This window comes from Narcine bancroftii, chromosome 3, assembly GCF_036971445.1.
Source record: "Narcine bancroftii isolate sNarBan1 chromosome 3, sNarBan1.hap1, whole genome shotgun sequence".
Classification (NCBI taxonomy): domain Eukaryota; kingdom Metazoa; phylum Chordata; class Chondrichthyes; order Torpediniformes; family Narcinidae; genus Narcine; species Narcine bancroftii.
The window spans coordinates 140,761,707-140,789,001 of record NC_091471.1 but is presented as its reverse complement, the minus strand read 5'-3'; the positions used below and the strand labels follow the sequence as shown (position 1 = coordinate 140,789,001).

Here is a 27,295-nt window from a genome sequence, read left to right as displayed (position 1 = left end):
GCAGTTCGGACAATATCTTTGTTAAAAGCAAGTTAAAAGTACCTTTTATATTTCTTGCTTGTGCCATTTTTTTCCCCACTATTTCTTTTTATTTTAGTCACTCTATTGAATTATTAACTTTAATCTGGATTTGTTGACCTCATTTGATCGGAAGTCTCTCCTTCTGGAGATGGACTTGAATGATAAACTGAACCCATGCTCTGGATGATATTACTATAAACATCCATATCAAACCTTAGATCCTGGCTGAAAGCCAAAGAGACTGATAGGGTAATATCCATGGGACACAGATTGATAATATGTTATAATGAACAATAATGACTAATTATTAATAATAGTTAACAATAACAATTGGGTAGAATGTGTGCTATGATATCCAGATTTTGTCTGGTCCAGTGATGTTATGGGGTTTCTAGAAATTCATGTTCCTTCTGTTCGTGATTAAAAATGTGATCCAAGTTTATAAGGAGAATATGGTCGAGGAGCATAGGGAAGTGAGTGCATGCATTTGTTATCTACAGTGTGAAAAGACACAGATAACAAAGTAATTTTTAAAACAATATATATTCAATTTCAGCTCTGCAGACTGCTATGATAGGCATTGGGCAGACTGGAGTCAGTTGGAAGATGATTGACTTTGAGTTAAACATGTACACTGCACCAGCTTTTCTGGGAGCTCTACTAGGAATTGTAAATATCATTTTTATTATTGCCATATTCAGGTAAGTACTTTTGAACTCTTCAGAAATATGGTAAATTGTCATGCAAAATTGTTTGTACAATTTATACCAAAACCTTTTTCTGCACTAGTTGTTTACATTTATTGTTAGGATCTTGTTGGGAGTGATATTGAACCAAACTTGTTTTTCAAGGATTTCCTGAGAAATTTTATTTTTCTTCAGTGAAATCAAGCACCTTTGTTGTTCTATTCAGTTTAGGTTTATATTAACCTTGTTCCCAATGGAAATTGACCAGCACAAAGTTGCCAATCTCATTGCAAAAATATTTAGAAATAACAATTACAGATTAGCTTTACTCTGCAGCTAATTACAAAAACTTGTTTCTGATGCATATAGCCCTGCTTTAACAGAACTTGCAATACTGTGGACCTCAATGCCTTGCAGTGGGACAGAAAAAGAAACCAAATTGGATATTTGATCTTGATCATTATCCAGTAATCGTATCACAGCTGGGTTTACCTTAAAAGTAGTAGCAACATGATCAGATCATCCAGTGATCAAAATGCCAATTAACACGCAAAAAGAAAAAAATTGCAGATACTGGAAATCTGAAATAAAAACAGAACCTTCTAGAAATACTTAAGAGATTAGGCAGCATCTGATGAAAGAAAAAAACAGGTCAATGATCTTACTTCAGAACTAAGAAGGTATGTTTCAAATTGCAGTGATTGGGGAGGGGTGGAGAGAATTAAGGGAGTGTCTGTGATAGAATGTAGACCCAAAGGACTGACTGCTACAAATGGTGTTGATGCTGGTTGATATTAAGCCTTGAATAAATTAATGAAGAGTTTATTAGAATCATAGAACACTACAGCACAGAAACAGGCCCTGCAGCCCATCCAGTGTGTGATAAACTAATATTCTGCCTAGTCCCATTGACCGTCACCATAATGCTCCATACCCTCACATCCACATACCTATCCAAATTTTTCTTAAATACAGGTATACCCTGCTTTATGAAACTAGAACACTTTACGCTTCGTAAGCCAAAATGGCATCAAGCGAATTTTTGAGTGTTCCCAGACCCAAAAAATAACCCACCAAAACATACCAAATAAAACATAAAATAACACTAACATATAGAAAAAGCAGGAATGACATGATAAATACACAGCCTAAATAAAAAGAAATAATGTATTATCGTGTAGTTTCACTTACCAGAATCGGGAAGACAGTGAGTTTTTACAGCCCCACCGGCTGCCCTGAGACTACCCCACCTGCTGCTTTTCATAAAAGTGAGAATCCTTTCATAAAAGCGAACACAGGATTCTTCATAAAAGCGAATTTGCGTAAAGCGAATATTCATAAAGTAGGGTACGTCTGTATTGAAATATAACCCATATTCACCAGTTCATCCAGCAGCTTGTTCCACACTTTCACCATTCTCTGTGTGAAGTCCCCCTCAAGTTCTTTTTAAACATTTCACCCTCTAGTTTTTGTCTCCCCTCACCTTAGTGTAAATGCAAGCAGGCTTTTTCCATTATCTATACCCCTCATATTGTCATATACACAAATACAATGTACAGGTGCAGTCAAAGTCTTACTTGCTGTAGCTTCCCAGTTGCATAAAAAGATAAGTATAATTAACACTTAAGGAATGATAAAGAAAAAAATATATAAAATGAAGAGAATAAATAAATATTGGAGTATTATTCATAGTGTAGTTCAAGAGGGGGAGGTCACTCCTTCGTTGATGAACTGGGGAACAATGTTCCTCCCTCCATCAAATCAGCCCCTTCCTTTTCAATCTTTTCAATCTTCTTCAGCATGATGCTGAACCAAGCCATGAAAGACCCCAACAATGAAGACGCTGTTTACATCCGGTACCGCACGGATGGCAGTCTCTTCAATCTGAGGCGCCTGCAAGCTCACACCAAGACACAAGAGAAACTTGTCCGTGAACTACTCTTTGCAGATGATGCCGCTTTAGTTGCCCATTCAGAGCCAGCTCTTCAGCGCTTGACGTCCTGCTTTGCGGAAACTGCCAAAATGTTTGGCCTGGAAGTCAGCCTGAAGAAAACTGAGGTCCTCCATCAGCCAGCTCCCCACCATGACTACCAGCCCCCCCACATCTCCATCGGGCACACAAAACTCAAAACGGTCAACCAGTTTACCTATCTCGGCTGCACCATTTCATCAGATGCAAGGATCGACAATGAGATAGACAACAGACTCGCCAAGGCAAATAGCGCCTTTGGAAGACTACACAAAAGAGTCTGGAAAAACAACCAACTGAAAAACCTCACAAAGATAAGCGTATACAGAGCCGTTGTCATACCCACACTCCTGTTCGGCTCCGAATCATGGGTCCTCTACCGGCACCACCTACGGCTCCTAGAACGCTTCCACCAGCGTTGTCTCCGCTCCATCCTCAACATCCATTGGAGCGCTCACACCCCTAACGTCGAGGTACTCGAGATGGCAGAGGTCGACAGCATCGAGTCCACGCTGCTGAAGATCCAGCTGCGCTGGATGGGTCACGTCTCCAGTATGGAGGACCATCGCCTTCCCAAGATCGTATTATATGGCGAGCTCTCCACTGGCCACCGTGACAGAGGTGCACCAAAGAAAAGGTACAAGGACTGCCTAAAGAAATCTCTTGGTGCCTGCCACATTGACCACCGCCAGTGGGCTGATAACGCCTCAAACCGTGCATCTTGGCGCCTCACAGTTTGGCGGGCAGCAGCCTCCTTTGAAGAAGACCGCAGAGCCCACCTCACTGACAAAAGGCAAAGGAGGAAAAACCCAACACCCAACCCCAACCAACCAATTTTCCCTTGCAACCGCTGCAATCGTGTCTGCCTGTCCCGCATCGGACTGGTCAGCCACAAACGAGCCTGCAGCTGACGTGGACTTTTTACCCCCTCCATAAATCTTCGTCCGCGAAGCCAAGCCAAAGAAGAGAGTTCAAGAGACTGATAGCTGTGGCAAATAAACTGTTCTTAAACCTAAAAGTTCTAGACCTTAGGCTTCTGTACCTTCTGTAGTAGCAAGAAGAGACCATAGCCATCAGTCTTCACTGATGTTGACTGCTTTCTTGTGACAGCCCCTCATAAAGATGTCTGTCATGGTCAGGAGGTCAGTGTTTGTGATGGATGTGGCTAGGTATATCACTTTCCGCACCCTTCTGAGTTCCAAGGCTTCCAAGTTTCCAACCCAGGCCACACTAACCAGTTCTGATGAGAGACCATTGGCCTGAGTGGATATCACCTTTGAAAATTAAAATAAATGTGGATGTTGAAATCTCAAATAAAAATGGAAAATGATGGAAATGCACAGCAGTTCAGACCATATCTGTGGGAAGTGAAATAGAGTTAATGTTTCCAGTCAAAGAGCCTTTGTTGTCTTAATTTACTAATCTTTTACTTTTTGTACATCATTCAATCTAATCTGTATTAGGTTTTTTTAATGGTTTGGATTCTTCAGTGTGACTCATTGAAGAGTCCTACTTTGTTTATATCTTATCATCAGTTTTAGTGTTAAACGTTTATTTCTTTCCACAGGGAACACTGTGTTAGTGATTTGGAAAATGCACATAATATAAGTGTTAACATCCAAGGTAACTCCTTCACGTTTTCCTGAGAGTTCTACAGAATCAGTTTTTTAAATGGATAGATATTGCCCTAATGGAGTGATTCTTTGCATTTTACAGGAAGTTCAGAGATTCATGAAAATTCTGATGAAGACCTGGATCTAGTTGCAGTTGTAATATGCAACATCCTGTTTTTCGTAATTCTCTTTGCATTTGCTATTTTTGAAACGTAAATATTCTATTGATTTATGAATCTGCTTTTCTACACTGTAGTTGAACATTGGAAATTAAATAGTTTGGCCTTGTAGTTTTAGCTGTGGTTAAAGTCTTTCTGAAATGCTACATTTTAGAACAGCATTAAAAAGAGTCTATGATTTAGTTTGAATGGTTAGATTTAAAGGATGAGACTGCAGTGACAAAGTATTCTTAAAAAATGTAAGGCAAGTAGGAAGGAGGCACAATTGGTGTGTATTAGTAGAGCTTGTTCTTTTTGAATCTGGACAATAACATTCTAACAGTTTTACAATTTTGGATGAAGTCTGGCAAATGGTGCTTCAGAAGAATAAGAACAGTGGGGAAAGCTCTTCTGCAGATCCAGGTATTTAATATAAATTACCTAATAAATAAACACACCTCTCTTGTAACCTCAAGAGCTGGTGTTGAGTTTCTCCATCTTGATGGATTTCACACTTTAATAGGAATGAACAATCTTGGTTTGAACTTCATGTAAAGTGCTAAAACAGGAATTGCTGTTCAATGTGGAAATGGCTCTCCTTAATGTGAACTCTTTCTTGCTGATCCTTTATCCTTTATTTTATGGACTTAAATATGGTTATAAAAACAGTTTTGAAAATTGCCTTTGCAATAACTTTTGACTCCGTATTTCAGATTGGCAGATTGAAACATCGATGTAGAAGCCTTAGTTGTACATGGCCCTGGTGAGACCTCACCTGGAGTATTGCGTCCAGTTCTGGTCCCCATAATTTAAGAAAGGGCATACTTGCTATAGAGGGAGTGCAGCGCAGGTTTACAAGGTTAGTTCCCGGGATGGCAGGATTATCATATGCAGATAGGTTAGAAAGACTTGGACTATATGTGATGGAGTTTAGAAGGATGAGAGGAGACATGATTGAGGTATTTAGGATTATCAAAGGGCTTGACAGGGTGAAATCAGAGCACATCTTCCCAGTAATGGGTGAGACTAGGACTAGAAGGCATAGTTTAAGAATACAGGGAAGGCCATTTCAGACAGAAATGAGGAGAAATTTTTTTACTCAGAGAGTTGTGGGTCTGTGGAATTCATTGCCACAGAAGGTAGTGGGGGGCGGATTCATTGGATAGATTTAAGAGAGAGTTGGATAAGGCTCTTGTGGGCAGGGGAGTTATAGGTTATGGGGATAAGACTGGGATTGGTTATTGAAAGGGTAAGATCAGCCATGATCCGATAAATGGCGGTGCTGGCTTGAAGGGCCAATTAGCCTACTCCAGCACCTATTGTCTATAGTCATAGAGCCATTGTAGCCTGCTCCTGATGATATAATTGTGTTTGAAATTGTTGGGCATACAATCACCCCCCAGCCCCCCAGAATCAAACACTGCAATTTTCACATCAATATTTAATATTATTTTTCTAATTCCATCCTAGTTTTTTTTTGTAAAATGTATAATAACTCAGAGTTTGAAGTGAATTGTTCGAGAAGTACACCTGTACTTATATGTTTGATGGATCAATTAAGACTATATTTAATCCATGCACTTAAATCTTTAAAGGAGGATTCTGTCCCAAAGCCTTCTTCAATGTTTCCTGTACACTAGCATTCCCAGCAGGAATCCTACTGCTGCAAAATGACTATAATCAAATTGCCCAATTTTATGAAAATTACCAGTATTATTATTATTTACTTTAACAGAGTTTTCTTTGTTTATGATTTATAGAACAATAGAAATTGCAGGACAGACTTGATTGGCTGAATAGACTATTTCTGCTCACGTCCTGTGTCTTCTGGACATTTGGTACATTGTGTCTGTGCTGGTTGTGAAAGAGCTCTTGAGCATAATCCACATTTGGTCTATAGCCTTGCGAGTCTCAACTCTTCAAATGCACATTCAAGAATGTTTGATGTGATGAGGGTTTCTGCTCTAGTACAACATTAGAACTTCTCCCATCCTGTGGCACTGCACGTGTTGTCAAGGAAGATTGAAAACTTATGATCAAAACTTCTGCAATTCTTGTCTTGCTACTTTTAACAGACTGAGATGTATTTCTTGTGAGCCGAGGAATCTATCTGCTTTGACTCTATTTAACCCATTTGGTCTATCACGCTCTTCCTCCTCACCCACAGTATTGACATTGACTCTCTTTTTTGAAAACAATCATAAAATACCATATATTTTGGTGGATAAGACAACACTTGAAGCACCCAAAAAAAACCATAAAAAAGGGTCGTCCTATAGGCCAGATGCAAAATTAGTGACCTTACAATTCTACCATTACCAACACAAACCCCACCCTGTAATAAATTTTTAAACAATCAGTATATTTAAAAAATGCTGCTGTATTTTATTTGCAGTAAAATCCATTACCAATGTGGTGTTAAACCAATAAAAGAATTGTAAAATAAAATAAACCACATCACACGCATTTAAAGTCCTTGAAAATTGTTAGCTTCATCATCTGAGGCAAAGAACTCAGCAAGCACATCCGGAATCTCACTGTTTACACTTCATCATACAGGTCCCAGTCTGAATCTGGTGAGTCAGATCATGGTTTGTCATTAGTGTCCCGCAGTAAATCATCCTCCGCACTGGAGATACCGCACTTTTTGAAAGATTTTATTGCAGTCTCTACTTTCACTTTATCCCATGCTTTGATCACAAAATCACTCAGCACATCTTTCACCACTCTCTTACCATCTCTTCAGAACCACAGTTGTTAGATTACGTGGCCACTTCAATGACTTTTAACATAAAATGCTTAATTCTTTCTTTGTTTTGCTGGTGGCTCCATGATAACAATTTGACTGATAACTAGCAACAGACTGAACCATGAATTGCTTTGTGACGGTGCTTCACCTACCTACCAGCCATGCCTACCAGCTCAGTCAACACACATGTTTGGGTGGGGGGGGTCATCTTATACCACTGATATGAGCTAAAACCATTAAATTCACACTTAAATTGAGGTCTTATCTTAAGGTCACCTTATCCACCAAAATATAGTTTCTATTAAGAACCTTGCACACATTCAGTCTCTAGAGAGGTTACCTGATCCTGAATAAGCCCCATTCTTTGTTAATTATCTCTTTATTTAGAATGCATTTTATAATTTCCTTTGATTTTACTTGATTGAATTTTTTCATGTCCTTTCTGTGCTTTCATGATTTTATCTTTTAGTTTCACACCAAAACATTCAATATTTTTTTCAGGCTTTCTGCAATACCAAAACTATCATCATTTTGCTTTATTCTATTCTCTATCCACCTTGGTATCCAAGGGCTTCTAGTTCCACTTGATTTATAAATGAAAGACATAGGGTACACAGTCAGAATGTTTCTCCTAGGGTGGAACTATCCAAGACAGAAGGTTTTGCATTGAAGGGGAGAGGAGGATGTTCAAAGGAGATGTGCAGGTTTTTTCTAAGCACAGAGAGTGGAAGATGGAACAGGCTGCCATGGGTAAGTGTTGGAAACAGAAACAGTTGTAGTACTCAGAGACAGTTGGATAGACACATGAATATGCAGGGAATGGATGGGAACAGATCATGTGCAGGGGTGAGATTTAGTCCGGCATCATGTTCGGCAAAGACATCTTGGGCCAAAGGACCTGCTTCTGTACTGTATTGTTCTATGTTTAAAACAATTACTGGCAATCTTTAAATGTAATGGAAGTATACAAGTATAAAAATAATTTTAGTTCATTATTTCAGTTGATAAGGCAAAAGATGGTTTGCTAAGTTTGATACTTAGCCAAAAGACTGAAGTGATTGTGTTTAATTCACAATGTCTGTGTTAGTCAATTTGAATGAATGTGGAATCAGGCTTAAATGACTTTGAACCATGGAAGGGAAAATTAGCCAGCATTCTTTTTTCGATCACTCATTCAGTGAGCAGATGACAACAGATTCAGGAGAATTAATCTAAAGAAAGCATCTGATCTGGACAGAGTACTGAAAATCTGTGCTGACTGGCCAGTGTATTCATGGGTATCTTCCACATCTCACTCTGGCAGAGTGCGCTATCCACCTGATTAAAACAGCCGTCAATCGTACCTGTGCCAAAGAAGAGTGTGGTAACCTGCCTGAATGACTATCAACCAGTGGAACTCACATCCACGTTGAAGAAGTGTCTTAGGAGGCTGGTGTTGAAGTATATCAGCTCCCGTCTGAGCGGTGACATGGATCTGTTCCAATTTGCATACCGCAGTAACAAGTCTATGGCAGATGCCATCTCACTGTCTCTACACAAAACTCTGGAACACTTGGGATGGTAAAGAGGCATACAACAGGATGTTCTTTATTGGCTAGACTTGGGCATTCAACACCATCATCCCCTCAGAACTAATCAGCAAACTCCAAGACCTGGGATCCAATACCCTACTGTGTAATTCGATCCTGGATTTCCTCATCTCCAGACCCCAATCAGTGTAGATTTGCAAGAACATCTCTAAAATGTCCTCAGTACCAGAGCACCACATGGCTGTGTTCTTAGCTCCTTGCTCTACTCACTTTACACCTATGACTGCGTGGCCTCTGTTCAAAGATAACACCATTTACAAATTTGGTGATGATGTTACGGTAGGTAGACTGTATAAAATGAAGCAGACTGGAAACTTGGCTGAATGGTGTACTTACAACAACCTTGTACTCAATGTCACCAAAACTAAGGAGCTGATTGTGGACTTTAGGAAGGGAAAACCAGAGTTGTACAACCCAGTGATCATTGGGGGAATCAGAGCTGGAGTGAGTGAGCAAAATTAAATTCCTGGGAGTCACTATCTTGGAGGACCTTTCCTTGTCCCAACATATTAATGTCATCGTCAAGAAAGTGCATATATTTCCTCAGAAATTGTGGAGGTTTGGTATGACGTCAGAAAACTTCCACAGATGTCAAATGGAAAGTGTGCTGACTGGCTACATCATGGCTTGGTTTGGGGGCACCAAATCCTCTGTGAGGAAAGCCTTGCACAGCACTGTACATCACAGGCAAAACTCTCCACCATCATGAAAATCTACGTGGAACTCTGCTGTTAAGAGAGCAGCAGCAATCAAGGATCCACACCATCCGGCACACGCTCTGTTTTTACTACTGCCATCAGGAAAGAGGTATAGATGCCACAAGACGCGCACCACCTGGTTCAGGAACAGTTGCTACCCATTGTTCTAAACAACAAACTCAGACTCGTTTAAGGACTTGGCACATTATTTATTCCTGAATATTTTTTTTTCCTGTATTGCGCAGTTAGTTTAGTAGAAAATCTGCCTCATCCACAGAAAAAGAACCTCAGGGTGTATATGATGTTACTTAAACATTCTGACAATACATTTGAACTTTTATTGTCAGAATACATGCATGACATCACATACAACACCGAGACATGAAACTCAGTTGGGATTTTTCCAGGAATGGAATTGCTCCTGTATACTGTACATGAAGAATAAAATTTTGGCAAGGTAACCAAGAGCACCTTGTATCCTTAGAACCATATATCTGAAGGTGTCGATGGCTGTATGAGTGGTTGGGAAAAGCTATTTATTTATTAATATTTATTTATTAATATTATACTATTTATAATACCACCAAAAGCAAATTTAATATCAACATTATAGGTATTAAAAGTGCAACTCTACATTTTCAAAGAACTGGCAAATTTGACCAACCCATATCACAACTATTGATTGTAACTCTTTGCTATGATTCTGAAAATAGGAATCAAAGATTATGAACAATATGCAGATTATTATATAACTAAAATATTTTTATTCCATTTTTTTTGTGTTTTACACATGTTTAAATTTTAAACAATTCTCTGCAGGATTGCCACCCCATTAACCATGGATATGTATGCATGGACAGGTGAGGAGGCTGTCCTCTACAATGGGATTCTCCTGGTGGGTATTGGGGTAGAATCCATTGTCGTTTTTATGACAACAAAAATTCTTTCAAAAAGGTAAAAATATATTATACAAATGTTATTCATATATTTGAGCTGACTTTTGAATCTAGATCCATTACAAAATCTCTTTGGTTTGTTTTTAAAAGATTTGAGGAACGGCAATTGCTACTTGGAGGATTTGTTCTCATTTTCATTAGCTTCTTTATCTTGCTACCTTGGGGAAACCAGTATCCCCCAATCCAGTGGACAGGTAAGTTTGGTTGGTCTTCTGTCTCGAGGTGCCTTCGTTTTAATGATACCTTTTTATGTTTGTGGGGTACAAAAAGCGAAAGAAAAGCCATCCAGATGCAGAAATTTGAAATAAAGAAAAAACTACTGAAAGTACCAAAGAGAGCAACTTTCATTGTTGCTCTTTGTTTTTAAATTCCCCCAGGTTTTTTTTGTTGATTTTAAAAAGGGTCTAGACTGAAATTATCAGGCATATTTCCTTGTGTAACTTCTGAGTAATTCAGTGTTCACGAACTGCTGCTGGACACCATGTAGAAAGCTAGTCAATTCACTAGTGCAACTGGGAATCTGCTGGCAGAGCTTGTCTGTCTGATTCAAGCTCTTTTGTGTTTGTATGGGAGCTCTAAACCACCTGGCTCTTGTCACAGATTGATGTTGACAGGTTGTTATGAAATTGCTGTTATGGAAGAGATCTCTGAAGGAGCTCTGCATGGAACATCTATTGAGCACTTGTAGCTAAAAATAGTTTCAAGTTTTTCAGATTGCCTTTTGCATTTGACAGTGAAGATTTTCATTGAGCCTTCTCCTGCCTTTTGTATTTAACCGCCCACCACCATCATAATTTTCAAGCTGGTTTGTGATGTTGATGATAACCTGGAGGTTTCTGTGAACGGTCCAGAGATCCAAATTCAATCCTACAGTAGCAACTGTGGAATTTAAATTTTATTCATAATCTGGATTTTAAAAAGTCTTGGTAGTGATTGTTGTTAAAAACCCATGTGGCTCACCAGTGACTTTCAGAAAAGGAAACTTGCCATCCTTGCACTGTCTGGTCCATATGTGACTCAAGACCCACACTAATATGGGTTTTCCCTTCCTAAAGCTTAGTAGCTTTCTTGGCTAATTCAGTCATGTGGAAGGAGAAGAAAGTTGACCTCCTTGCATCAACCGGAGCACTGATGTTGCGAGAGGACATTGGCAAAGTTGACCCCAGCCCATTCAAACTTTCAAAGCCCTTATCATAGATGATTATAGTTTAGTGTTGAACTTGGGAGAGCTATTCGATAGTCTAGTTAAACAGCAGTATTACATAAAAGGTCATCTCTCACAAATGGCATGCCATCCTCCTCCATCACAGCCCCTGGATGGTGGTCTTCAACATCTAACATCAAGAGTAGCTTGGTAATATTTGCAGTGATTGAGCAGGCCAAAACATCTTGAAGTCATTTGGCACTGGACAGTGTCTGTGGTAGGTAGTGACCAATGGATGCACTTTGTCCTCATCAGTCGATGTGTTTTAGATGTATCTGACAATAACAATATTGACCTTATACCCTGAAATATCCCTCGCTCAAACATTACCATCAAGTTAGATGCTCCCTGATTCAAAGAACAGTGCAGAAGGCCACAATGGGAGCAGTAGAGGCAGAATTGAAAATAAGATGCCAATCTGAGAAGCTGCCAGACAGGACTACATGCCAAACAGCAGAATTAGCAGGAATATGATAGAGCAAAGAAATTCTACAATTAGCAGATTACCATGAATTGTGCAGTCCTGCCACATTTAGTCATGAATGAAGTGGATATTACCATCAGTGATGGCAGGAGTGCTAAAGATGTAGCTGAAACATTCACAACTACATTCAGTCAGAAGTATTTAATCCATCTCAGCTTTTCTTAAAATCCCAGCCTTTAGACAATTCTATTCAAGAAAATGCTGAGAGTACTAGATATTAAAAGGCAATGGGAGAAGACAGATCTTGGCACCTTCAGCTCTTCCAATACTTTTATTTCATTGAATCTGCCCAATTAAACACACTAGTCCTGTTCAATAAAAAACAGGACAAATACAGTCTCTGAGAGCCTACTCTATAATCATCTGCAAAGTGGAGATTGATTGTGAGATAATGTCATCAACATTATTATCAAAAAGCACTTACCTACCAATAATTTTCTCACTTGTGCTTAATTTGGGTTTAACTAGGTTCCAGACCTGCTTGATCTGCTGAGTTTTACCAATATTTTCTGTTTTTACTTCAGATTTCAAGCATCTACAGTTTATTTATCTTTAGATACAGTAATATGAGAGTACCTGCCCTTGAAATCATGGGAAAATTTGATCAAGGAGACCTTGTGCAACTTAAATGATTAGTTGTCGATGGTAATGTGAGTCACACTTGACACAAAGGAAAATTATAGTAATTGTTGGAGGGTTATCATCCCTCTCCCAGGACATGCATGTATTCATTAGGGTAGTTTCCATGGTCCAATCATTTTCAGCTGCTGTATCAATTACCTTTCATTCATTGTAGGATCAAAAATAGAAATGCTTGCTAATGGTTTTATAACATCATAGCAAATTAAGTAATCCTCATTTCCATTAACCATTACTTTAATAGATGGCAAATGATGATCACCAACAAGAGAAAGTCCTTGACATTTAGTAATTATTGCCCAGCATCATCATCTTGGAGATTTTCATTAACCAGAAACCAAGTTGGATCAGCCTCACACCTTCTTGTGGCTACAAGAACTGCTCAAATGGGGTCTAGTAGAATGTGATTTGGATCCTGAGACCAAAGAGAAATATTCTCCACTTCAAAGTTCAGATTTATTGTTGGAGTATGTGCATGACATCACATGCAACCCTTTTTCTTTTTCCTGTGGGCCAGGCAGAACTTGCCTGGTTGAATGCAACTGCAAAAACCTTGACACAATCCATGAAAAAGCTACCTATTTAAATGATAGCTTCATTTGTTCTGAAATTGCCCTATTAATGTCACACACAATTATGGAAAGTATCCTTAGAGAGATGTTAGGTTGACCTCTCCATGAGAACCATCATTTCTGAGGTGGACAGCATATCAATGGGTAGATTGTCAAGTAAGTGTTTTTTTTTCCTCTATTGGTCAGCTTCCCATTTTTGCAACTATATCTTTAAGAATTCAGCTAATTCATCTTAAGCAACACTTCAACCAAGCTTCTCTTGGTGACATGTTAAAGTGTTCCACTTAGCAGTGCAGTCAGTGATTCTTCAAAGTGGTACTCAACTTGGGAGGGTACTAATTGTGTTGTTGTAAGCAGTTAGTGAATGTAATTACCCTTGACCAATTGATCTCCCATTTCATTGCAAATGTGTAAATCCAAGATTAGATCACTTGGAAGTGGACATGCATATTGGGGATGGATAGCAAATTAGATCATTATTTTGAAGCCTGTGTATTTTGAAAACTATTTTCAAATGATTGTTCTTCCAACAAAAATACAAATTCATACGGGAGTTTAGGAAGCTGGGAATTCATTTGTTAGAATGCAAGTACTTTTATCTAGCAGAAGTTGAGAACTAGGGAATTATTGTTAATATGCTTTGGTACCGTTCTTGGCAAAAGGTTTGGGCAATTTCCATTGTTATGATTGACTAGTAAAGAAGGAAAATACAATTATTTGTATTTCTAGTTCTTGGAACAGTACAAGACAGAGCAACGTCCATCTTTTGAAAATAAATGTTCTAATTATTTTTTCCATTATTGCCAGAAATTAAGAATGGTTCCAACTACAGTTCTGCTGGAATAAAGAATCATAATCCTTCCATGGATATATGGAATTTCTTAATACGGCCTTCACTCAGACTCAATGCAGTAGGTTGTCCTGTGCAGCAAGTATGGTGTCAGTATGTACCCATTATCCATCTAGCTCAATACATCGTATCTGCTATCTTGCTTGGAGTTGGGTACCCTGTCTGCAATGTGATTTCCTACACCTTGTATTCAAAAGTTTTGGGACCAAAGCCTCAGGTAAGTTGTATGTAATTATCTTTAATTTGGTCAATAGTTTATGATTCTTTGTTTTTGCAATTTTCTTCAGACTATCAATTCATGGACACAAAGGGTAATGTACATATTTTTGTAATTAACATTGATGCAGCTGCTAAGCCAGATATTGTAAGATCTACCAATGGTGAGTGTATCTAGGAACATGTTCATTAAATGAGATTGGCCCATCTCAATAGAGCTTTGATTTTTGTTAATTGAAAGTAACATTTGCTCTCTCATCAGATGTCTTTTGCAGAAGAAAGTTCAAACCATTTCCATCTTTGTTATGAGGTATTTCCTAACATCATTGTTGGATATTCTAGTTTTTACGTGCACAATCCAGGATTCCCCAATACTCAGTTCTACTCATCCTATCAGTTCTTGTCATTAAAAAAAAATCTATCAGGCATTTAAATTCCAGGGAAATGAAGTTGTATATTGTACAATCTTTTCTAATAAATCTAAGACCAACACTCAACTCTTAAGATGTGATTACAATTCCTTAGTCCTGGTGTTGTCTGACTAAATTATAAAGAGATATTAAATTAATCTAATGTTTCAGTCTACATTTTTCAGTTACCTGTCATTTTGTGTCATCCACTATCTCAAATATGTGGCTTCTATTGCATAATTTATAAAATTATGAATGGGTATGGACTCAGATATATGTGGTATACCAGTATATTAGTAATACACTTCGACACCGTGAGCAGGAAAGGGCTTTGGCAAATACTAGAGCGCATCGGATGTCCCCCAAAGTTCCTCAACATGATTATCCAACTGCACGAAAACCAACAAGGTCGGGTCAGATACAGCAATGAGCTCTCTGAACCCTTCTCCATTAACAATGGCGTGAAGCAAGGCTGTGTTCTCGCACCAACCCTCTTTTCAATCTTCTTCAGCATGATGCTGAACCAAGCCATGAAAGACCCCAACAATGAAGACGCTGTTTACATCCGGTACCGCACGGATGGCAGTCTCTTCAATCTGAGGCGCCTGCAAGCTCACACCAAGACACAAGAGAAACTTGTCCGTGAACTACTCTTTGCAGATGATGCCGCTTTAGTTGCCCATTCAGAGCCAGCTCTTCAGCGCTTGACGTCCTGCTTTGCGGAAACTGCCAAAATGTTTGGCCTGGAAGTCAGCCTGAAGAAAACTGAGGTCCTCCATCAGCCAGCTCCCCACCATGACTACCAGCCCCCCCACATCTCCATCGGGCACACAAAACTCAAAACGGTCAACCAGTTTACCTATCTCGGCTGCACCATTTCATCAGATGCAAGGATCGACAATGAGATAGACAACAGACTCGCCAAGGCAAATAGCGCCTTTGGAAGACTACACAAAAGAGTCTGGAAAAACAACCAACTGAAAAACCTCACAAAGATAAGCGTATACAGAGCCGTTGTCATACCCACACTCCTGTTCGGCTCCGAATCATGGGTCCTCTACCGGCACCACCTACGGCTCCTAGAACGCTTCCACCAGCGTTGTCTCCGCTCCATCCTCAACATCCATTGGAGCGCTCACACCCCTAACGTCGAGGTACTCGAGATGGCAGAGGTCGACAGCATCGAGTCCACGCTGCTAAAGATCCAGCTGCGCTGGATGGGTCACGTCTCCAGAATGGAGGACCATCGCCTTCCCAAGATCGTGTTATATGGCGAGCTCTCCACTGGCCACCGTGACAGAGGTGCACCAAAGAAAAGGTACAAGGACTGCCTAAAGAAATCTCTTGGTGCCTGCCACATTGACCGCCGCCAGTGGGCTGATAACGCCTCAAACCGTGCATCTTGGCGCCTCACAGTTTGGCGGGCAGCAGCCTCCTTTGAAGAAGACCGCAGAGCCCACCTCACTGACAAAAGGCAGAGGAGGAAAAACCCAACACCCAACCCCAACCAACCAATTTTCCCTTGCAACCGCTGCAATCGTGTCTGCCTGTCCCGCATCGGACTGGTCAGCCACAAACGAGCCTGCAGCTGACGTGGACTTTTTACCCCCTCCATAAATCTTCGTCCGCGAAGCCAAGCCAAAGAAAGAAAGTAATACACTACCAAATGAATACATAAGCACCTTATCCTCTGAAAATAATTAAAAACAAAATTAAAGCAATCCGATTTGTCAGACAAAATGCAGATATTACCACCTCTCTCTGATCACTTGCAACTTTTGAAGTGTTCAGCAATCATGGACTTGATTCTTAACTTGAGTACTTCTCTGATAAATATTGTGTTGCTGTGGTTTCCCACTCACTGAGCAATGTGCAGTTTTCTAATATAAAGGATCATTTTGTTAATCAAATAAATTTGGAAGACTACTTTTAGATAATTTCATCATGAGAACTTGTTACTCTTTAACTTCATTAGTTTGTTATTTGGTGTTAATTTAGTCAAATCCATGCCCATTTAATATTAATTAATGTTACTATGAAATAAATAAGGAAACAAAATACAGAATAAATTATCACAAGTTGCAGTGTTTCTGACCACGAATATGCCCAAACATTGAAAGTTTCATTCATATGATTTCTAGTTTATGCTGTAGCAATATTTAAAATTAGAAAATTATGGCTGCTGGTAAATTGGTTAATAAAAAAGGCAGGTTAAAAATCAAATGAAAATATAGATGAACAATTAGTAAGCATGTGCTTATATGGTAGACCATATCTTGAAGGAGCGGAGTGGAAACACACCAGTGGGATACAGGATGTCATAACAAAATTTCAAAAATTACCTTGGGGAAAGAAACACACCTTTCCACTGGAAAAAATACTTTGCCACAATTGTTTGAGATGATACCCCAGTTCTATTTATTGAACTTAGCATTTCTATAGCCATTTCCAATATTACATCAAATTTAAAAAAAAATTGAGTGCTGAGATAGGAATTAGTTGTGAAGAAGGGTTGAGATTTTGGGGCTGAGTTGTCAGAGAGGTTTTCTGAATCTATGCAAGAGTACCAGGCAGCTGATTAAATTGAGCTGCAGGACGTTTATCTAGTTGATCTGATGGATAAAGATAAAAGAAAGATTTAGTAACTGCAACATGACTGCTATCCCATTCTGTTTTGGGGACATAGTGGCAATTAGGGCATATGCTTTACAAATATAGATTCCTCAGAGGCCTTATTATCTGGATATTCTGATTAAGAACAAGGAAAATTTGACTTTAGTTTTTATTGATTTTTTTTTCAGTGGAACATTTTTATTTTGGAGAAAAGATTTTATTCAGTTGAAAAGAGAACACCATTGTCAAACACAAGATATCTCCCCCAATGTTACATGTTAACAGAGGTGCACATTTACGAGCATAACACAAGTTTATTTCTACTCAGACATGGTTGAAAAAAAGTTTGATATTAGCACAACGAATGAATGAATGAAGGAAAACATTTCAGGCTGAAAATTATTATGCCATAATTTTATAATAGATTAATGAGTTGGATACAAATTGTTAAACAATTTGGTGGTTAAATTTTGTGTAAAACACACCATCTAATTCTCTTTTCACTTTTAGGGTGTTTATATGGGCTGGCTAACAGCCTCTGGAAGTGGAGCACGCACACTTGGACCAGCTTTTGTTGGTCAAGTTTATCCTCGCGAGGGACCTCGGTGGACATTTGGTCCCATATGCACGGTGATGATGGCAACAATAATACTTGTTGGCCTGATGTATAAAAGACTCATAGGATTCTCAGTCCGGCAATGACCCTACAGCAATGATCCTACATTTTAAGGAACTAAAAGAAAAAATCATGGATCCAGACTTTTGAGGGGGGGGGCAGGGTAAAGAACTAAACTGTAACACAACTATTGAAGATAACAATGAAGTCCTTTAACTACAAATACTTCTTCCAAAACAAATTAATTTAAATGCAAGATTATCTTCAATTTTTTCTGTATGAAATTCTAATATCAATTCAATGTAATATCTTAAATCTTACGAATTGTGAAAGATCAAGATACAAGCCATTTTATGTGGGGGGGGGGAGGTGAATATTTTAATGTATTTGTGAGAATCAAGTCATTGAAACACATGCTTAGTTATCCATATTTATATCAATTTGACAAATTGAAAAGATGAAAACAAGATAGACTTTAAATCGTGCCTCTGAATTACCAAGTATATTTTGGTTATTTCAGCATAAAATACACAATTAAGTCTCAAACAATTAGCATTGCAATAGATACAAATTGACATTTAAACCATTATGCTCAACAGTTTGTTTATAACTTAAAACACTAAACATGCAAGGCAGTAGTAAGTAAAATATTGACTTCAGGATCTTACACAGCCCAGTAACATGGAGACAGGATTGTTTTCTGCTACGAATGCTGGCAAAAGTTGATGGGTCAAGGCCACTCATCAGCAATTGCCACTCCAGGTTGTGAAGTGCTTACCAAAGATGAGATTGAGACAATCTTGGAAATTCAGATGGTCATCTCAATTGATATGAAGGAGATACCTTCTGACAGTCAGGTTTTTCTGGCCTTAGGTTTCATTAGTTCTCTTTTTATATCTGCATTGTTCTTTATGTTTGGAACACCTTTCCAGTACAACTAGGTTTTCAATTTTCAAGTTACTGCCCAATACATTCTCAATTCCAAGCAGGGGATAAATATTTAACTCCAGTTACTTTCACCAGACATTTTGTGAACAGGTTTAAAAAAAAACCCTTAGAAGTAAAGCAAATAAATAAAGCAACAATAGATAAATGAATTAAGCTGTTTTATTTCACAGCATGGTAAATGGTTTTTTAATATAATTTTTTATTGTGATAACCATATCAACCAAAATATGTACAAACATTTCTCATTAAATTTACATAGTGGTCTTTTTTCCCCTCTACCCACCCCCCCTCCAAAACCCATAAATATTCAGCATATACAATAAAACCATATTTTCTCACAAAGGAAAATAAACAAGAAAAATGTGTCATCTATTTATTACACTGAATCTAATCATTTTGTTGTCTTATTTTCATTCTCATTTTAGGGGATGGAGGTCGTAGGCAAGCTCTCTCTGATATGTTCCATGCATGGTTCCCAAATTTGCTCAAACATTGTTTCTTTATTTTTTAAATTGTTATTTATTCATTTCCATTTCCTACATTGATTTAACCATGAATTTGGCTACTTTATTCTTTTTAATTGTCTTTTGTCCAGTTTTATCCAACATTGGGTCCAAATTAAGGTTCTTAAAAAAATCTTTAAAAAAAAATCTTTCATAAACTTTTGATCCTCCTCGTTAGGCGCATATTTATTGAGCAAATTCCAAAATACACCTCTAGCTTTTGAGTTATAGGATGCTGCTGTTACATGTCCTACCCAGTGTCTCTTTAGTTTGTTATGTTCCACTTCAGTTAGATGTGTTTCCTGCACAAATGCTATAACTATTTTTTCCTTCTTCAATAAATTTAGTAGCCTCTTCCTTTTAATTTGGTTATGTATTCCATTAATGTTTATAGTCATATAGTTCAACATGGCCATCTTGTATCTTGCGTACATTTTGCCACCTCCATCCCCCATTTCCATCTAAGTTTTCTCTTATTACAACACATTTAAGACAAAGTACCACCGCAGTTCCCACATCCACTAATACCTTAACCCCAAAAGTTCCCCCCCCCTCTCTGAATTGCCCCATACCCCTTGCTGTGCAACCACAACTCCCCTTTTCATTTCGGTTGCAATCTTGTTCACAGTGTCAACTGATTTTGCAGTGACGGTTATTCCATTCCCCCTCTCCAGAAAACACTTTTTAAAAAATAAACATATATAACAAAGCTCTCTTTCCTCCCCCCTTACTCCCTTCCTTCCCTTCTCTTTTCCCTCTTTAGTTCTTTATATATACCTTATCGCCATTCTTCATTCTTGTTACATCTCTTCTGTCCTGCAAATTCTTGCGCTTTCTCTGGATCCGAGATGTCTGTTTTGCTCCCCGGGTATAAATATTTTAAGCACTGTTGAATGTCTTAATATGAATGTGTAACCTTTTTTCCATAAAGAGTTGATTTCACTATATTAAATTGGGTAAAAAAAATATTTTTTGACCCTTGTATTCCAATGGTTTGTTATCTTCTCTAATTTTATTCCTTGCCCGTTCCAATATATTTTCTCTTGTGTATCTCAAAAATTTGACTAAGATGGATCTTGATTTTTGATGTGCCTGTGGTTTTGGAGCTAATGCTCTGTATGCCCTTTCTTTTTCCATTTCTGTCATTCCCAACACCTTCGGGATGCATTCTTTTATAAATTCCTTCTTCATCTTCCTTCAGGCCCACTATTTTTATGTTATTTCACCTACTATAATTTTCTAATATGTCAATTTTCTGAGATAATAACTCTTGTGTCTCTTTAATTTTTTTGTCTTTCTTCCAATTTTTCTCGTCATTTACTTCCGTTTCCCGCTCTTCCACATTCTCTACTCTTTTCCCTATTTCTGTCATTACCAGTTCTAACCTTTGCATTTTATCTTCTGTTCTTTTCATTTTCCTTTTAATTGCATTAAACTCTAATGACAACCATTCTTTTAGTGATCTCATTTGTTCTTCAAAAGAGACTATCTATATTCTGTCCATTAGTTTTACCTTCTATTTCTCTGTGAAGATCTTGGACGTCTTCTGTGTCTGTTTTTCCTGATGAGCTGCTTGTATCTTTGTCTGGCCTCTTGTTGCTGGTCCTCCCCTCCTGTGCTGCTCATCTATTGTTCCTTGTCCTGGTGTCGTTCAACTGCTTGGTCTGTGACAGCTCGCTCCTCTGCTGAGCCCCCCTCCCGCCGGTGTCTTCTTTCTCCTTTGATTTCGCACTGCACATTCGCACTTTTGTTTGGCTCGGAGAGCCATTTTTGTAGTGCACCGGCTGGTGGGCTTCGACTCCGCAGAGCAGGCAAGGCCTTCTTTCTTACTTTTTTTTCCAGTTCTTACTTTCTCCTTCTTGGAAGCCATCTTCTTTCTCTTCTCTATATCTTCTATTTCTTATTTACTATTTTTGTTGTACTTTGCTTTTTCCTAACTTTTCTATTTTCCTGGAGAGGGCTGGTTTTCCTGACTAGCCACTACTCCATCACGTGACTCCTCCTCAGGATGGTAAATGTTAAGGGAAGATTAGACTTGCTAAATTTGAATCCATACAATGAAAAAAAAAGCACATGCTGGAAACATTCAGGTCAGGCAGGATCTGTGGAAAGAGAAACATGATGAAGGCTTTAAGTCAAAGATAGTTAGATTTGAAACATTAATCCTGTTTCTCTTTCCATAGATGTTGTTTTCAACACTTTTGCTTTAAATTTAAAGTTCATCCAAAAAAAAAATTGGCATGATATCTTCATGAAATCATCTCCAGCAATCTTTCTATAAAAGCTCTTCAGGCATGACTTTTTAAAAAACTTAATTACCTCTATTCAATTTTAAAAGGCTAGTAAAGATTGTTCAAAACTTATATTTTGAACATCGAGACTATAATATAGGATTAATATCAATGCTAGAGCATTAATATCCTGATTTGCTTTTCAGCTCTGATTTAGAAATTGAACAATTTAAAGTAAATGGTAGCACTTTCATTTTAAAAAAAACCATTCCATGCATATAGCAGAACAGTATGAAATTCCAAAAATAAAAACCTGCAGATCAGACAGCATCTGTGCATAGAATCAAGTTAACAATCAAGTCAAAAGACCCTTTATCAGTTTTCCAAATTTGTGGCAGTAAAGTATGCTCTTTTCCATTTAACAAAGTTGATCTCTAAAGTAGACACTGAAATAATTTTGGTTTATTTTCAATTCAGTTCATAGCACAGTGGTTTCATTAAGTAATTCTAAAGATTTGATCCTGCATCAACTTTAGATAATATAGCATACCACCATCATTGATTGCCTTTAGGAGAATAAAATTCATCCAAGGTTTCCACTTAAAAGATTAATATCAAGTGGTGGAAGTATACATATATTGGGAAGTGATATAATCAGTTGAAATTGCCTAAAGCTCATGGGAATAATGTTTTGGAAGTAAACCAACTGGACATCTTTTCTCTTAAGGCAGGATATCATCTAATTTTTGACTTTCACCATCAGATCAACTGAAAATTGAATTTTCATGGAATGCTTAATCACCATCTTTCCCTTATCTATACTTACTTTTTAAAGTAGACAAGCAGTTTTCAAATTTAGACTTTTAATAACAAGCAAGACTTGAAATACATGCTGTTTATTGCAAGAAGTGAAGTGTTTCTAGGAGGAAGGGGAGACACCTTTTTAAATCTCACATCCATTTTCTAAAGGAATAGGGAAAAAATGAAATGTATAAAATCAGCAAACAAACACAATAGCACTAATACACATTGTATTAACATGTCAATAATGGAGAGCATTGGGCATTATCTTACATATACATGTAATTTACATAATTCCATTATACTTGGAAATGATGGATTAAAATGTTCCTCTTACGAGCTACTGTTAACAATTACCCTGCAGAAATTCATGCTATTTCAGCAACTGTACTGGTTTCACTCCAACTTCATTTTCTCATCATTTAACTGTAGACCAATATTAGACTTGGGAATTAAAAACAACAATAAATACTTAATTTAAAATTCTAAAATGTAGGGCAAAAAAAGTATTGTGGTTGATAAGGACAACATACATTATACCTTTTACAAACACATGGCTTTACTCGTTAACATTGCAAATTTAGTCTTAGGATTCTTTTTAAGTTTGTATGAACAATTATCTTAAAAATACAGAACAAAGGGATACAAAACACACAATATCATGTAAATTATAAGAAATTCAATGCCCAATTCTATTTTGGAAGTGAAAGAAGTGTTTTGCTGTTAACAAAGTCAAATAATGAAATTAGAGTGCATCACTAAAATATATAAAATTTGTACATAAAACATTTTACAAAGTTCTTTTTTTAATATGAAGTGTGCAAAGCCCTTTTATTTATACACACCAGTTAAATATAAATCTACAATTTGGCCATTTCAAATGTTATCAATGCGTTGTATTGTTTACTCAAAAATAACTTGCACAGGAATAGAAAAATAAAGTATCTTCCATATACAAAAGAAAAAATTACAATAAATACATAATTATTTACAGCTTTGTGTTCATTTACATTTACTACATCAAACAACATTCTCTTTTTCAGCTTCAAGTCCATTAGTTATTATTCAGGAACAGGGGTATCAAGGGAAAGTTTATGAACCTAATTTGGAAAGAACATTCACAAACACATGAAAATGTCAGAAGTACAGTCTGACAGATTATGCACGTCACTGGATTCCATGTTGGTTTGTTTGATTTGCCAGCAATCCCAGGATTGAGGAGAGGCACTGTAGCTTCCCTTTCACATGATCAGGAATCCTCTCATTCTGCCCATATCTATAAAAACAAACATTTTCTCTTTTAATCAAAATGCTGGTCAATTCCATGATAAACAGATTGATTTAAACTTAATCTTACCAATATTAAGTTAAAAATTAATTATAATTTATTTGAAACACTAAGGAATAAATTATAAAACCAGATGATTGTGGGAATTACCAGAAGTAAAATTGGAGATGTTTCCCCAAGCATAGAACAATTACTACATAAAACCACAAAAATCAAAGCCAAAAAGTTCACAATCCGAATTTATTGTGTTCAATGTTACAAAATTCATTGTTTTATGGCAGCATCACAGTGCAAACATTCATATAAACCACTTTAAATAAAAATAGTGCAGTGTCTTGTTCATGAATCTGATGGCAGTGGGGAAGAAGCTGACCTTGTGCAGCTGAGTACTCGTCTAGGTTCTTGTACCCTTTTCCCAACAGCAGCAGAGTGAAGGGGACATGGCCTGGGTGGTGGGGGTCCTTGAGGATAGAGGCTACTTTCTTAAGACACCAAGTCTTGGAGGACGAGTTAACAACCTTCTAGGGTTTTTTCTCTTGTTCTGAGCATCAGCATCTCCGTACCAGTGATGCAATTAGCCAGGATGCTCTTCACAGTATACCTACAGAAGTTTGAGAGTCTTCTGTGATATTCCCAATCTCCACAAACACCTCAAAGTATAGCCATTGGTGAGCTTTCACAATTGCATCAACATGGAGGCTCCAGGACAGATCCTCAGAGATGTTGACATCCGTGAATTTCAAGTTCTTGACCCTCTTCACTACTGAGTCCTCGATGAGGACTGGATTGTGTTCTGACTTCCTCTTAAAGTCCACAATCATTTCCTTAGTTTTGCTAATGTTGACGTGACACCACTCAATGAGCTGATCTATCTCCCTCCTGCATTCTTCCTCATTGCTGTTTGTCTTTCTGCCAACCACAGTGGTGGTGTTGGAAAATTTGTAGATAGCATTGGAATTGTGGCTGGCCACATAGTATAGTGAGTCAAGCAGTGGGCTTAGCAGGCATCCTTCATGTGCGCCTGTGTTGATAGTGAAGAGGAGACATGTTTACCAATTTGCACTGACTGCTGAGGAAGTCAAGGATCCATGTTGTGGGCAGGGGTGGGGGGGAAGAGAGAGAGAGAGAGAGATAGGGCAAAGAGGCCCAAGATTTGGAGCTTCTTGACCAGCACTGAGTGAATAATGGTGTAATCCATGAAGAACAGCCATATGCATGAGTTGCTGTTTGAGGTGATCCAGAACTCAGTGGAGAGCCAGCAATATTGCGTCTACTGTGGAGCGACTGTGATGATAGGTGTATTGCAATGGGTCCAAATATTGCCTTAAATACATGGTAATTCTGGCCATGACCAACCTCTCAAAGCATTTCTTCACAGTAGACATTTGTGCTACTGGGCAATAGTTGTTGAGGCAGCTCACACTGCTCTTCTTGGGCACAGAGATGATCAATGCCATTTTGAAGCAGGTGGGAACCTCTGACAGCATCAATGAGAGGTTGAAAATGTCCGTCAACACTCCGACTAGTTGGTTGGCACAAATTTTCAGAACCGTGGCAGGTACACCATCAGGGCCTGATGTCTTGCGAGGGTTCACCCTCTTCAATGATGTTCTGATGTCAGCTTCAGAGACAGATATCACAGGGTCCTCAGCCTTTTCAGGGATTCTAATAGGCACCTTTGAGTTCTTCTCAAAGTGGGCATAGGTGCTCAGTTCATCATGTAATGAAGCATCACAGCTATCTATGGTGTTCACCCTCGCTTTGTCGGCTGTAATAGCCTGTATTCCCTGCCATAGCTGGTGTGTATCTCCTCATAACCTCTTCTGATTACATATTTATTTAATTTTAGCTTCACTATTAGCTAGAAATCCAAAAATTATTTTTCCTTCATTTCTATCAGAACATTCAAACTATTGGAAAAAAGTAAAAATTATTGTACTCAAGCCTTTCTTTTAAAATAATCATGCATTTAAGGAAAGTTGGTCGAATATTACTTTAACTAAATATTTACTATATTTATAGCCTTTTAAATTTAACTACAAACTTTACAGACTTGTTCACTTCAGCCAAGTTTTCATCACCATATATTAAAATATTTGATATTTAGGAATACATAGGAATGGTTTCACACAAGTTTCAGGAAAGCATTTTCAATGTGGAAACCAGATACCATTTAAAATGAACAAATATCTGAAGTCACTACTGCAGAGGTAGCCTCAAAAGATTTGAGGCTTTTGTTACTCCTTTACTCTAGCTGTATACAAGACAGGTGTGCACATAACTTGATTAATTGGGGAAATGGTATAAATTGTAATATTTATTTCCAGATTACATACAACTATTTACAGTATATAACACAAAAGCACATGAGAGGAGCAGGAGGACATCTGGCCTGTCAAGCCTAATCTGCCAATCATGGTGGATCTGGCCGCAGACAGATCTACACCTGCTTGTTTTTTTTTTGAAAATTGTATTTATAGTTTTACAGACATTATAGGGGATAAATCCTCCCCTTGTACAGATTGTTCTTTATCAAGTTCTCTCTTTTATTTCCTCCCTCCCACTTCTACATCAAAGGCAAATGTATCAATTACTAAGAGTGATAATACAAATGTATGGGGGGGGGGGGAAGGGGAGAGGAGACAAAATTATCTCCTCATTTTCCACTATTTCCTTTTGAGAGAGGCCTTGGGAAGGATTATCACACTTGCGTTTCAATGTATTGCAAGTATGGCTGCTATACCTTAACAAACGTGTCATATCTCCCTCTTAAATTACAAGTAATTTTCTCCAGGGAACAGCTCTGCATCTGTGTTCCATCATACTGTGCTTAGCTGGAATCAGATTTCCAGGTAACAGTTATGCATTTCCTGGCCACGACCAAGGCAACTTTTACAAAATGAATTATGTGTTTGGACAACCTTGGGCTCACACCCATAATATCCCCCAACAAGAAGAGCGCTGGATCCTGTGGATATTCCACCCCTGTAATTTTTCCAAAATGTCCCCTATTTCTATCCAAAAGGATCTCACCTTTGTGCATATCCAGGTTGAGTGAATAAAGGTTCTTGTTTCTATGCTGCATCTAAAATACGATTCTGAGATTTTACCTTGTGTAATTTTGGCAGTGCAAGATACAGTTGGTTCAAGATATTGTATTGCACCAGCCTATATCAAGCGTTAATGACTACCGTCATGGTGTCGCAACGTAGGTTGGACCAGCATCGTTCATGAATTGCTGTCTGATTCCCATCTTTGCCTTAATTTATGGAGGCCCGGAATTTATGTGTGATTCCCCTTTCGAATTAGAGCCTCCATGTCACTACACAATGGCAGGACCATAGCTGGGCCTAATTTATCCCTCAAAAGGATCTTAATTGAAGATATTAGAAGGTTGTGTTAATTTGTTAAGTCAAATTTGCTTTTTTAATTGCTCGAATGACATGAGCTGCCCCTTCTCATAACAGTCCTCAATATACAT

At 38.0% G+C, this 27,295-nt stretch overlaps 2 protein-coding genes across 6 annotated transcripts in view; one reads left to right on the top strand and one right to left on the bottom strand.

Moving 5' to 3' along the window:
* mfsd8 (major facilitator superfamily domain containing 8) overlaps positions 1–23,486 on the top strand; it is an 86,702-nt gene extending 63,216 nt beyond the window's left edge. For 3 of the 5 annotated variants that reach the window (XM_069925250.1, XM_069925251.1, XM_069925253.1), the window contains 7 exons: positions 578–722; positions 4,244–4,299; positions 4,393–4,501; positions 10,303–10,437; positions 10,530–10,633; positions 14,146–14,405; positions 17,938–23,485. In XM_069925250.1, the coding sequence (XP_069781351.1) occupies positions 578–722; positions 4,244–4,299; positions 4,393–4,501; positions 10,303–10,437; positions 10,530–10,633; positions 14,146–14,405; positions 17,938–18,129 (1,001 nt within the window). In that variant the 3' untranslated portion in view covers positions 18,130–23,485. Of the gene's footprint in view, positions 1–577; positions 723–4,243; positions 4,300–4,392; positions 4,502–10,302; positions 10,438–10,529; positions 10,634–14,145; positions 14,406–17,937 lie in introns of all 5 variants that reach the window. The other 2 variants (XM_069925254.1, XM_069925252.1) reach the window with 2 other exon arrangements.
* The window catches only part of plk4 (polo-like kinase 4 (Drosophila)), a 64,156-nt gene continuing 59,466 nt past the window's right edge, over positions 22,606–27,295 (bottom strand). The window contains exon 16 of the mRNA XM_069925245.1: positions 22,606–23,802. Coding sequence (XP_069781346.1) covers positions 23,694–23,802 — 109 coding nt within the window. The 3' untranslated portion in view covers positions 22,606–23,693. The remainder of the gene's footprint in view (positions 23,803–27,295) is intronic.